Below are 14148 nucleotides of genomic sequence, written 5' to 3' on the forward strand. Positions count from 1 at the left end.
CTCATACGTTTACTAAACACTACTGTGTAGACGTACTAAATGCACAACAAGCTACAGTGGGCCAAGCTGTACTAAGAACATTATTCCAAACTACTTCAACTCCTACAGGCTAAACCACCGCTTTTAGGGGAGGTAACTGCTTTATAGTCTATGCCAAACATGTGTATCTGCAGCAACATATGCCATCGAACTGAAAATGTCACTTACCCAGTGTACATCTGTTCGTGGCATTAGTCGCTGCAGATTCACATGTACCCTCCCACCTCCCCGGGAAGCCTGTAGCCGTTTAGAAGTAGATCATAAATCTTAAACATCTGAACATTTGTAAATAATTATTAGAAACTCTTAACGTACATACATATTCACTCCATTGCATGGGCACTATTTATACCAAACAACTCCATCCTCACCCTCTGCGGGGAAAACAATCTAAGATGGAGTCGACGCCCATGCGCAATGGAGCCGAGGAGGGAGGAGTCCTTCGGTCCCGTGACCAAAAAGACTTCTTCGAAGAAAAACAACTTGTAATACTCCGAGCCCAACACCAGGCAGCGGACTGTGCCAAACATGTGAATCTGCAGCGACTAATGCCACGAACAGATGTACACTGGGTAAGTGACATTTTCATTTCCACACATATAATGACCAAATAGTGACTCTAATGTTTATTGTCCTGTGTAATGACTGCAGCGTGGCTGTAAAACGTGTCACTCAGTATCAGATCGTCTCTGTTTTCCTTGTGGCTGACCTTCCTCGGTGATGGACTGGAATAAGATATTAAATATTTGAATGCAACCCGCTCATACTGAAAGGCACTAGAGTTGCCACACATGTTGGAGTCTTCTCCTGCTTATGAAGTAATAGCTGTCGTTTTTATCTTCTGTTTTCATGCATATCTGTGAACTTTATTCTTAAAGGAGTCGTTTGGGGACCAACAAAAAGACATTTGTTTATTCACCACATGAGAACACTGCTTGTTTTAGTATTTCACTCATAGACCACTGGTTTGAACTGGGGTGGACTATTACTGACCAAATAGTAAATGTCATGGTTGGGCTGTCTTTGCATTATTTCATTGTTATACTTTACTTCTAATGCCTCCCAACCATAGTCTGATTTGGGAATATTACGTGAACTGGCCTATGTATGTGTGTAGATATTATATGCGCAACCTCAATGTGAAGCAGCAGCATCCTGGGGAGCCACTATTAAAAATGTTAACCCAGCACATATCCATTTTAAGAGGATTAGGATGCTACAAGCAGCCGGAGCAGGGGGCACTTGGCTTAATATAAGGTGTGTAGAAGTGCCTATGAGTGGCTATTTTTTTTTCACTTGGGAGGCTGTGAAGGAGGAGCTGCAGCACAGAAGGTAATGCTAATGAGAAGTGAGCCTTAACAGCATGGTCTCGCCCTGAAGCCTCATGTTGCTGACTAACCTGGCACTAGACCAATAAGGTTAACTGTCGGTGTGCCACTCCACTATAGTGAAGTTACTTTCTTCTAAGTTCTCATGCCATTCTGCTTCCAGAAGTGATCCTTAGTGCACCCTTTGTGTGTGTACTAATGGAGCTGTCTCCAATGGGCCACTTTCAGAGCTGAATGTGTTGATGCGTTCCTCTCGTACTAATTCCCTGCCTTTTGGGACAAGGCAGTGATGCAGCAACGGCTGACCTAGCTTAGACAGCAGATTCCCTCATGAGCTCCAGCCATGAGCATGCTCGTTGTTCCCATTATGTACCACTGATGGTACATTCTAAGTTAGCTCAATTCCTTACATGAGATGTTCCATAGTGGTCTCAGAATTCCCAACGCGTAGGGGATTCAGATATTGATGCCTCTGTTTGTCAATACAGCTGTACATAGCAAGCATCAAACTCCCAATTGTCCATATCGACATAATTGGTTGTAAAAGTAAACTTACAACACATATAAACAGATTTCATGACTTAAAATCGTGCTTTTGCATATTATTATTTGGTAAATGTTTTCTGACAGGCCTGTTGCAATGTTTGCTTAGAGTTTTGAAAAGTTTGAGATATGAACTCTGCTGCCAACTGAACAGTTTCTTCTCAATCTCTTTGTATCTAGTTCTCCACTCATCACATTTTCCCTCTGTCCACCCTCTGGGTAGAACCTCTTTCTGAAGAAGTCAGCAGCGTGTGAGTACTTTTTATGATTGACACTTCATATGTGATATCCAAAGACAGTTTATACTTGTGAATTCGCCATTCAGCATCACACAACTCAGCAAGGTTTCACATCAAGTGTGGCCTCGGCACTGTCTAGTTCTCTGCCACAACTCTGGACTCTTGTCCTTTGACATAGCCTAGAACACTGTCTAAAGGGAGCTAAGACTTAGACATTTGCATTACATAGTAGATGTTCACCCCTACTCAGTGCTTAATTTGAAAATAAAGAGGTGCCGGTGCTCAAAGCCCTTCTCTTAAGCACAAGGCTGCTGTAATTAAATCTGACAGCACTGAATACTGAAGCAGCGTAATCGTGAAGCCATCTCGGGCCTCTTCAATCCATTTACGGCCACCCCTGCCCCTTCAGCTCATCCTGCAACTTTCTACTTTCTCCCTTTATGACCCTTTTTAGTTTTTCCTTCTTCCGTCTTTCACATATGTGTCTTTTGCTCGCAGCAAATGCTTGAGGCATAAGAATAAGTCCCGGCCCTCACAATCAAGTGCCGGTGCTCAGCACCGGAATCAACAAGCACAAATTAAGCACTGCCCCTACTGGAATATTCGAAGTATACCTTGTACCAGCACTTTCATGTATACATTGCTGATTACCTTAACTTTAAATATGTTGATTTTGCACCTTAATGAAGAAGATACTAAATTACAGAATTCAGAAACATTAGAAATGTTTTGCAACTTTTTTTTTTATATGCACTCATATGCTTCACAATAGTGTTACTCTAGGTGACAAGTTAATACTAATGCAAAATCTATGTAAGTTTTCAGATTTCAACATTAGTGCTACAGGTAAGCAGTTTGAGCTTATGCAGCATGAATTTGTATAGATTCATGTGGTTTGCAGTATTCCACCAACCACGATGGGGCAGGATTACGCATGTTATGGGAATCTAAGATAGACAGCAATTCTTAAATAGCAATTACAGGTAGACAGCATATTGATTTTTATTGATTTTTAGCATGAATCTCACTTAAATGCACACATTTTGTATTCTCGGTTAACTTTTGGCCAGTCAGCCAAAAGATAGACGAAAAAAAGAAAAGTATGTAAATAAATTCAAGGTACTGATTGGTACTAATTCAATGTACTGATCATAATGCTCATGTTGCAGGCAAGAAATATACTCTTATTTGGTAAGGAATTTTGTTTGGACAGTACATCTTAGCTTCCGACCCTGCTCAGTACATGTGCATTCACCTTTGAACTATCACAATGACAATTCTGTGTATCACTACAAAGTAAGGTCATTAACTATCGCTTCTTGCAATGGTGGTTTTTATCCTACTTTGTGAAGTGTTTGTATGTTTTTTAAATTTTTATTAATGTCATAAAATTAACAAAGTGTATTCAAAATCGTAGGTGGTGAAAAAAACAACAAAACACAGTTTGTATACTAGTTTTTCTGTTTTTCATTTTAAATATCAGTCAAAACACTTTTTCTACAAATTTCTCCTGCAGGTGAAATGTTGTGAATGTGACACACTTGCAACTACTTTAGTCCTCTTTGCAAACCTTCACCAGATAATTTAACATTTTTCTTGGCCCAAATGTTAATCCCCTGTTTTAAAATTGGGCTAGGGAGATTCATCTGCTTTTGTAGTAGTTTCTTGTATTATTTGTGTCTTGTAATTGGGCAGGCAATTGGGATTACTTTTCTATGCTTGACTCAAATTTCCTGCACACTTTTTTTTGGACCACTGCTAATCAAAAGCCTTTACTCTGCATTGAATATGTACTAACAACACCCAATGTACCACCTTGAGCAGCCTTTTGTTGTTGTCTTAAGTTTTAGTCTGATCTAGAGCCCTATTTTTCTGTTTCTGAGGAATACTTTAACTTTAGTCATCTAGTAGTAGACAGATTGTCCCTAAATCAGACACCAGGTATTTTTGTTGTGCAACCGTTGAGTTTCTCACCTTGTATTATTGGCTCCATAATTCCCCTCTCTGAGTTGTCTACCAGCATATCAAGATATCAGGCCTTGCTTACAATTACAGCATGATTTAGAAGGTATTAGTCTTGGTTAGTAATATTTGTGACTGGGCTATTGTATACTGATAGGACAAATTAGTAATTGTTTCTAAATAGTGAGTGTTTGGTATGTCTTTAGTATTCCTTATTACAACTATATTTGTACACATTTATGGCTTGTAAATCAGTTAACTTTGATGTGCATACGTACAGACCATCAGAGCTGCTACTCCCAGATTACTGATGTTCGGAACTGCCAATTCATCTACATAGGGTTGTGGTACCACATTGCCTTCCGCATGTGAGAATGTTGAGGGCTCTCAATAGAATAAAACCATCCAGAACTATGTTCTGAAATTAAAAAGTAACTTTTTAAGATCATTCACAAACCGCCTTAGCATGGTTTGGAGTAACCTTTGTTATGCGCAGGGAAACTCCTACTTCTACAGGTCTGTTAAATATATTCTTACGGCTCACCATCCCATTTGTTTATAGCAAACGGGAAAAACATGGATTTTCTATCAAGAGAACTTCATCAGTATTCATAAATACTGAATGTTCCCCTCCTACCGATCCACTTCGACCCGCCCCATCCCCACTAAGCATGGAGAGGAAAAACTCTCTAACTAAAGCAAAACATTGTCATCCCAATACCCAGGTGACATATGCTTTACATTTTATCCTCCTTTTCTTATTTTCTTCAAAGAAATTAATATACAAGTGGTGCATAAACCCCCAAATAGCAGTTTTACTGCTCAGTAGACTTTTTTATATCCCCCTTACAAAATGCACAAATGGAAAAGGAATTCAGCATCATACAGAGAATAAACGGCATTGTCAGGGTAAGACTGCCCGTGGACTTCCTCGAACCGTAGCATATAATATAGTTAACCACCTACTGACAGTTACCCCTCCATTTATTTTTCTTTCCGGATTATTGTTGAACCATCACAGGAACAGGTTTCAGGCTTTTTTACTTCAATTGCAATCTTGTTTTTAACACCAGTGTATAACCACTTAAAAATGTTTGCTGTTTTATAAAATATCCAGTGTGTATGTTAATTTGCTGTGTTTTTAGTTTCAGATTTTCGCATGCCCTTTGAGGTCAGAGCATTTAACAGGAATGTTTAGTGCTGGAGTAACGAGTAATAGGTTGATTCTTTATATGTTTGATATTTGTTTCCAACTATATTTTTTGACCGTTCATTGAACTGTAGAATTGGGCATTCATTGCAGGATTAAAGGTTTATACATTTTCTCACTTTTATCTGGTCTTGATGCCGTTTTCCAGGTTATGACAGTGAAAAGGGAAGAGGCTTTTGCTTTCAGATAACCCAAGAGGGTCCTTTTCTCACCGTGTTATTCGCCCCATTGACATTGATATTCAGTTGCATTCAGTTGCAAATCATGGTTGTGACCTGTATGTTCTTTGCCACTGCACTCAACATGGAGAAAAAGGCTTGATGTCAATATTGAGGGGAAACACCTGGACATTTTCAGGCTGTCAGAAAAAAGAGGGTTGCCCGTTCATATCTCTTTACCTGCCCAAGTACTTCAGCTGAAGTACTTGACATAAAAGTAGAACCCTTATATGACTTTGACATGGAAAGAAAACTGGGATTTAAGGAAGCCATTAATGAATGGGACCTCCATCACCCTGCATTCTCTTTGTCGTCCCACTCACCAGGAGCTCTTCTGTGTACCACCACTCCACTGTTGCCCCTCTATGCCATCCTGGCATACCCCTGCTACTCCTCTGACTGGCACTCCACACCCCCGCCCTCTGTGTCTCCCACTGCTCTCGATCCATTCTATGTGATGTACTGCCTCATCCCTGCTATCTCTTCTTGTGTACCTGCCAACCCTTTTCCCTCTTGGTGCCCCCACCTGCACTCTGTGTACCTCTCTCCAGCACCTCTGTGCTGCTGTGCCCTTGTAGCACATTTGTGTGCCTCTATAGCCCCATGCGCCCGCCTCCATATGCCTGCTTCACCCCTGCAGACCATTTACGTGTCCCCTTCATGTGGCTCGGCTCCCCTGTGACCCTGCCACCTCCCCTGTGTCTCCTCTTAATTCACCGCACCTCCTTAAGAACCTCCATGTGCATCTAACCCACAGCAACCTGTGTGATTCCTCATCCATGCTGCCACCCTGCAGCCCATTTTTTTTTTTAATCCTGCCTCTTCCAGATGTATTGGCTTGGCCGGTGTTTGTTCAGTTTCTCCTTAAATTTGCGAACATCTGGAAAGAAAACTGTGCTGGTGTGGAGAAGGTTTAACGTGAACCGTCTTGAGAAGTGGGAGGGATGTTACAGATTCTCTTGCCTTGTACTTTGCCAAAGGCATGCGGGATTGTTTAAAAATAATACTCTTCCCCCTGCCCCAGGGCGTAAGTAGTGCCCTCATGCAATCCCCCACCACCTTACTGGAGAGCAAAGTGTTCTCCATTTAAGTACTTCTGTCTTACCCTAGAGTAGGGGGTCCACTGACCCTACGCTGCTTTTTCTCCTTGCAAAAGAGTGGGTTTAAAGCATTTTTTTAAACAAATAGGATCACATCCCTCCTTCCTGGCCCCCCTAATGCTGGGAGCCATGTGAAAGCAAGTAATGTTTAACCCCTTCTATGTCCTATTTCCAAACAGGGCACTGTAGTCTGTGGCTGCCAAGTCACTCCTTAGTGGCCCTTGGCATTGTACTGACCACACAGGACTGGGGCAGCCTCTTGCTTCCCTGTTGTATACTTGTAAAACCCCCGTGCCTCTGTGCAAGAGCAGGAGTGTGCATTATCTCTCCCCCACTCTTGGCCAATGTGAAAGAGGCACAATAGATACTAATTCCCCCACCACCTGTGGGCAATTCTTGAGGAGCTGAGAATTACATTTTCGCTGTTTTCCCTGGGTGAACTTCATGGGGGGAGGAGGGAATGGGGCCTTATGCCACACCCACAACTTTGGGAAAGGTGAAGGGGAGATAGGTCTGTAATGGCCACTACACTTTAGCAATGGGAGAGTGGGGTTGGAAGAGACCATTCCGCCATTGCGTTAGGGGGAGGAGCGGCAGGTGAGGGGACAACATTGAATTGTCTTCCTGTCCTTGGACAGGAGGGCATTGGTGCTGTTGAGCCCGTGGAGAAAAAACAATTAACTCATTACATCCTTAGGTCAGACAGGTGGAGTCAGATGCTTCCAGCTAAAGGCCTTTTTATCATCTGTCCCTGACCTGTCCAGCATGCTGGGGAAAGGTATCCGTATGTTGGCTAGCTTACCTGAACAACAGTTCTCCCGCAGTACTGCTTTATTTTTATTTATTTTTGTTCTCCTTTTTTTGTTAGGTCTGCCTTATCAGACAGCACAAGCTGTCTGATTGCAAAAGACCTATTATGGGTGTGCCAAGAACTTAAGTCTGTGTCTTACCAGTGGTTGACTCTTATTTGCTTGCCTCTTATTCGTAGCTTGCTGTCCTCTTGTGTTTGTCCTTCCCTAAAGCATAGCATCTTTACCAATATTTTGACTGATTAAATTGTAACCTTACAATGCTCACCTTTGGGGAACTAATTTTTAGGTCGGGCGCCCAAGCCATTAGGTGTGTTGTAATCTATCTGTGGACATTTAACCACTTCCACAGCACGCTCATCACTATCACTCATTTATGGGCTTGCCTTTTAAAAATCCTTTGTTATCACTGGTAAATGCTTTACGTTTGTCCTTCCTTGGGGCAGTTTTGTTACAGCCTTGGCCATCGACCCTGTTACATGGATAATTGCACATTTGCTGATACGTTTGACTCTATCTCAAGCAAACGCGTGACCCATTGCTTTGCATATCCTTGTTTCTTTTTGGTGAAGCTATCCATGAGAGCGCATGTGTTTTACAGCTCTGTCTCGTGTGCTTCTTCTCTCGACAAATATCAGTGCTCTATATTACTCTCACTTTGTGTTCTTCTCCCGTTGCCCCTCGTGTTGTATTCTCCCTCATGAGCTGCTTTTCCTCCCTCACCCGCCCAACTTTATTTTTATTTTATTCTGCCACCCTCTCCCCGTTGCTTACCTGTACCCACACCCACATTTTTCCCCTCTCATTCGGGGTCATTTTTTTTTTCTTAATTATGTTACATTTTTTTAGAGGGCCAAGCAGCATATTGCTGGCAGCCCCGCACTGAAATTCAAAAGATAAAAGATGTGCTTAACCCTCTGGTAGCATGACATTAAAGCAGTTAGGCATAACTTTAGAGGCAATGTGTAAAGTATTTATGCAGTACACTAACAGTAATAAAGTGAAAACACAACACAAAAATGTCAAATCATTTTAGAAAAATAGAGTACATTTTAATAAATTAGATATTAGAGTTTTAAATAAAAATAGTGCCTTGAAGCACAAAGCGCTGTTCGTTGTCACACCAGACAGTGCAAACAGTCACAAGTTTAGGCTGACCACAGTGGAGTGCAGGTTTAATACAGGAACCACGTTAGACACGCTGAAAAGTTACCTTCTCAAGTCCAGCCCGAAGAGTTCCATTCAAATTGAAGGAGGCTGAGTGTTGCTGACGGTCATCACTATAGCTCAAAGAGCTGGTCGGGCACTGCAGACGGTCATTGCTATAGCTGCACATTGGAGGTGGATGTGGGCTGTCATTGCTGTAGCATGAAGTCCAGATCTCAAAATGCCGGTCGCCGCTGAACATTGTCGGTGCGAAGACCAGGTTTCACTGGAGCTTGGCATTGGCTGTCATCACAGTAGCCAAAACGTGTCATCACAAGAAGCCAAAACTTATGGATTTTCACCTTTTCTTGAGGAGGAGCTTCCACTAATGCCAGCCAAGGGTCCAGTACCTGCGGGACACCTCTTTGGGATCAGTACGGCCTCCAACAGAGGCCAGCAGCAGGGCAAAGGCAGGTCTTGTTGTGAGTCCAGTTGCAGCAGTTCAGCTGGACAGTTGGAGGAAGGCCTCTGAAACTTGTGTCACTGTAGCTCTCAAAGGAGGTAAGTCAACTGACACTTGATGTCACTCTTGGTAGCCTGGGATGAAGGCAAGCTGGCCCAGTCCTCCTTTTCAGACAGCCACACAGTCCTTCAAACAGCAGGGCAGCCCTTCATTTGAATTGTCCACAGGTCCAGGAGCGTTCTGATGAGTGTCTCCAGATATCAAATATGTATGCCTGGTGCCAAGATTTGTGCTTGGGGACTCTCCTTCCTATCCCCACAACTGGATCAGGAACATTCTTTCCGTGGTCAAGGCTGCAAACTATCTGAAGTGACAAAAGGCAGGGCAGGCCTGGTAGACCTGGTGTCAGGTTCCTATGTGTGTGCTGTAGGTAAAGCTCTTTGAAGTATAAGTGGGGCTTGTTACACCTCTTCCCTAGTCATCCTGTCATGATAATCCATCCTGTCCAAACCTAAACCCGTGTGTCTCAGAAGCAAATCCAAACAGCAGAGCCATTCATTCACGTGACCCAGGACACTGGCAGAAAGGCACAGTTTGCTGGGACAAGAAAATGCCAACTTTCTGAAAGTGGCATTTTCTGTATTGTAGCTTAAAATCAGACTTCACCATTAAAGACGATTTTACATTACATTTCTTTTGAGTATAAATAGTATATTTCTATCTGCACCCAGTCTAAGGTTAAGGCTTATTAAATGTAATAAGGTACCCCAACAGTGAAAAACAATTTTAGAGGGTTTTCTCTGCTTGGGCATATAAAATGTAAGACACATGTCCTCCTTTTTTAATACATTTAAAACTACCCTATGAGCCTTTAGGGTCTACTTTAGGGGTGATATAAATATAAAAAAGGAAGGGTTGGCCCTGGCAAAAGGTTAATTTTGCTGGGTCAAAATGGCAGTTCCAAACTGCACTTCATGCTACAGTGGCAGGCCTGAGGCATATTTTAAAGTGATACTTTAGTGGGTGGCACAATGAGTGCTTGAAGCCCACTAGTAAGGTGTAATGTACAGGCACTGGGTACATGTAGTACCAACTATTAGGGACTTACAAGTAAAGTAAATATGCCAGCTAGGTGTAGGCAACTTTTACTATAGTTGAAGGATAGAGCACAATCACTTTAGTACTGGTTAGCAGTGGTAAAGTACACAGAGTCCTAAAGCCAACTTATACAAATTTAGCAAACAGGAGAGTTGAAGGCAAAAATGTTGGAGGGAATACCACGCCAAGGATTTCAGGTCTAACAACATACCAAGGCAATTTGTTGCAGGAAGACATATGTTTTAGAAAGTGATTGTTTTCCCTGGCACTATTCATAGAAAGATAGAATGTATATACACACAGATGTACATTGTGTACTATATTGTTTGTTACCTTTTCTTAGGATAGGGCCATGATTCACGAGACAAAGCCACACATTAGTCATAATGCCCCACTCCTCTTTTAGCATTGATCATGAAGAGCATATTGTCTTAAGTGATCCTGCACTCACGATTCATGCCATGCCAAGGTTCATGTGCAGTAGTCTTAAACAAAGATGTTTAACTGTAATCAGAACACAATATGCTAAAACCAGTCAGTCAGATACATTCACACAAACAAGACCTTACGAGTATGGCCCCATTTGGTCTCTTCTGTTCTGCATCCAAGGATCTTTATTGACAGACTTAAACAATAGAATTGTCCCCACTTGCATGGTGTCTTGGAACGCTTCATTTACAAATATACTATGTAAAATATATAGAAAAGCAGTGGTTTCATCAATTGCACTTTAAGTGACTGAAATAGAAATTAAATACAGCCAGAGCAATTTTCCTAATTTCAAATGTTTTTCTGCTTCATATTGTACACCTTGCTGCCTGTAGACTACCCTGAAAAGCATGACTGAAATGCAGGGAACTGCTGCCAGATACACAGCAGCCTTGTAGAGCTAAACAAGCATTGGCAAAGCCAATGGATTTCTTCTCTCTTCTCCGAGTGGCTATTGGCTTTGCCAATGTTTTTATCCATGTTGTATAACAGCACAACTGCCGTGCACCGTGCAACCCCAAAAAATATGCTATGAGGTGGCATTACTCCACATCATTGCGCTTTAAAAAAAAAAAAAAAAAACTTTTAGTTAGGTTGTACAGCAGTCACATTGCTGTACAGAATGGATAAACATTTTGACAAAAAACAGTTATTCTCCTAGATGAGACCTATTGGCTTTGCTAATGCTCCTTTTTATTTTGGTGCTCAGGCCTGTTTCCGGTCCCAGTCCAATCCTGGTGTTGATTGTATTCTGCTTGTACTAACATACCTGAATGTGATCTGCATGTGTGTGTCCCACCATACAAATTATAAACAAGAGCAATAATCATCTTTTTGAGCCTGACCCATTACTACATTCAATAAAAAATAATAACATTTTTCACATCAAAAGTAATGCTTGGATTACTTACTGATAATCTTCATTACTCTGATTCTTCCTTACTCTTCTTCCAATATTTACTTTTAAAGTGAATGTGCCCATTCCCTTCCAGAATGTCACCCCTTCCCAATCTGTTTCTTTGTTTCTACTACTGAGGTAAAGTTCTACTCATAAAACACCTCTCTTCCCACAACACTTTCTGCATAAACCGGTTCGCACCAGTCCAGGGACCCCAGGTCCTGGCTCTGGTGCAAAAATGGACAAAGGAAAGGGGAGTGACCACTCCCCTGTCCATCACCACCTAAGGGGTAATGCCGAGAGCACCTTTGGGTGACCACTTGATTCTGCCATCTTGAACCAAGATGTGCAGAGGCCCTTGGGAGCACTTCAGTGGCCAAGTCAGGCAGGTGACGTCACAGACCCCTCCTGTGAGGTGGTCACATTGCAAGGTGACCAAACCTCCTTTTAGGGCCATTTAGAGACTCCCTGAAGGTTGGGTCCTCAGATTTGACGTGCAAGACTCCACCAGGACTCCATTGCAACTCCGGCTATGGCTTCGCTTTTGCAACATTGTTTCTCTGGCTCCAACCAGCAACTGCAACATTTCCCCAGTTGTACATCTTCTGAGGTCGGTGAGACTTCAGTCTGCACCAAGAAGAAAGAAGGGATCTTCCTTTGAGTGAAGAAGTCACTCCCCTGCATTTTCAGGCACCAACTGCAACAACTTCCAGCTGTGTGTATCTGCTCTCCTTTGGAACTGTGTGGATCCTGAATCACAGTTGGAGTGGTTCTCTTGGTCCTCTCTGCCTGCTGTCCAACTTGGGTGACCGTAAGTGCTTGCCTCTCCTTGCAGGAGAGTACCCCTGTGCACCGCTACTCTGCCAGCTATAAAGGCTTGTTTCCTCCTGCTCCAAGTGATCTTCAGGCTCCGAGTAGCCCCGGCCTCCATCACTTTATCCTGCCAAGCACAGTCTCTTCTCTGCTGCTCCAGCGACGTGGGACTCCTCTTCAGGTGTGCTGACTGGGCCTCACTGCGACTTACTGTGACTGCTGCCAGTGGGTTGCCTGTGAAGGCTGTGACTGCTTCTATTGGCTCTCCCTACTGCTGAGGGTCACCTCTGACTCCCCTACAAGGGTCGAGTCCCCTGGGCCTTGCTGGTCCTCTTCAGCCTTGCAACTCCTCTTTTGCTCCTCTTGCACTTGGCAAGGCATGTTGTTGATTCTCCTGCACCACTGACCATCTGCGACCCAACAACCGACGTGGGACACCATCTGCACTGCTCCAAGGACTCCTCTTCAGCTCCTGGGCTCCACAGCTGGTCTTCTTCTTCCCTCGTCACCTGGCCCTGAATCCACAGAAAGGTGGGTAGTTGCTCCTGCCCCCACTGGACACTCCATCATGGGCTTGACTCTATCCCCTTCTTTTGCAGGTCCTTGTCTACCGGAATCTACCTTTGTTTTTTTCTTCTCTGGCCCTGTGCTTGCACAATCCTTTTTCTAAGTCCTCCTTTTAGTCCTTGGGAAGACCAGGTACTTACCTCTGCTCTCCTGGTCGCTGTGGGTCACTCAGGTACTCACCTCTTGGGTTTCCTAGTTCTTCCAGCTCCCCTCTAACAACTCCACATCCTTGGGTGGGGGACTGTATCTCGCATTCCACTTTCCTAGTGAAAATAGAGAGGGCCTTAGGTGAGGGCCAAACCATATACTAAGTATTGCCAATGCTTGTTGTTTCTATTCTAATTTCTGATTGCTCTTGTGTATATATTTAGTGTGTTCTTACCTCCAGTTGGGGGGACTGTCTATAACTAATCTAGTGTGTTACAATTATAAAGTACCTTTATTTTTGTAACACTGTGTGGTTCTTTCATATGTGATAAGTTGCTGTTTGATTATAGTGGTATTGCATACGTTTTGCATTTCTCCTAGATAAGTCTTGGCTGCTCATCCACAGCTACCTATAGAGAGGCCTGGCTTCCTGGACACTGCCTCCATTTCACTAATAGGGGATACCCGGACCTGAAATAAGGTGACAACACCATATGTGTCGACCACACACCAGGCCAGCTTCCTACAGCGGCTTGTTCGGTTCTGCGTTGCATCTGCTGCTTCATTGGCACCAGATGTGATGTTGTGGTCACATAATTAGATACCACCTTGGCACTCAGATGCCAGTTCTTTTCTTTCTGCACCAATTAGTGCAGATCCCAGAGAGCTACCCTGCTGTCATTTTCTGACAGGCTTTTTTTGACGTTTTGTTGAGTATTTTTGTATAGTGTGTTGAGATTACATCAAGGAAGGTAGGTTTCAAGCCGTGTGGTGCCTGTCGCTGTGCCATGTTGGTCACAGATCCTCACCTTGTCTGCCTATGGTGTCTCAAGCGCCACCACGCTTCGAAGTCGGACTGCCAGGCCATGGCACTGAAGGTTTTGAAGGAGCGGTCCCTGAAGCTGCTTGTGGCCTGGCAGTCAGCACCATCTGGCACGACTCCTAGGAAGTCTTGGTCGCAATCAAGCAGAAGGTCGCTGGACCGCTTCAAGAGCCCCAAGTCCTCTTTCTCCCACTCTTGGTCCTCATGGCACTCGAGGAAGAGGCACAAGAAGAAGTCTAAACAGACTTCGGCTTCG

General features: G+C 43.4%; 1 protein-coding gene across 3 annotated transcripts in view; it reads left to right on the top strand.

Annotated features, from left to right (window-relative positions):
• ALS2 (alsin Rho guanine nucleotide exchange factor ALS2) overlaps positions 1–14148 on the top strand; it is an 895474-nt gene that overhangs the window by 473314 nt on the left and 408012 nt on the right. For all 3 annotated transcript variants that reach the window (XM_069226056.1, XM_069226055.1, XM_069226057.1), the window contains one exon: positions 2091–2161. In XM_069226056.1, coding sequence (XP_069082157.1) covers positions 2091–2161 — 71 coding nt within the window. The remainder of the gene's footprint in view (positions 1–2090; positions 2162–14148) is intronic.

This window comes from Pleurodeles waltl, chromosome 3_1, assembly GCF_031143425.1.
Source record: "Pleurodeles waltl isolate 20211129_DDA chromosome 3_1, aPleWal1.hap1.20221129, whole genome shotgun sequence".
NCBI lineage: Eukaryota > Metazoa > Chordata > Amphibia > Caudata > Salamandridae > Pleurodeles > Pleurodeles waltl.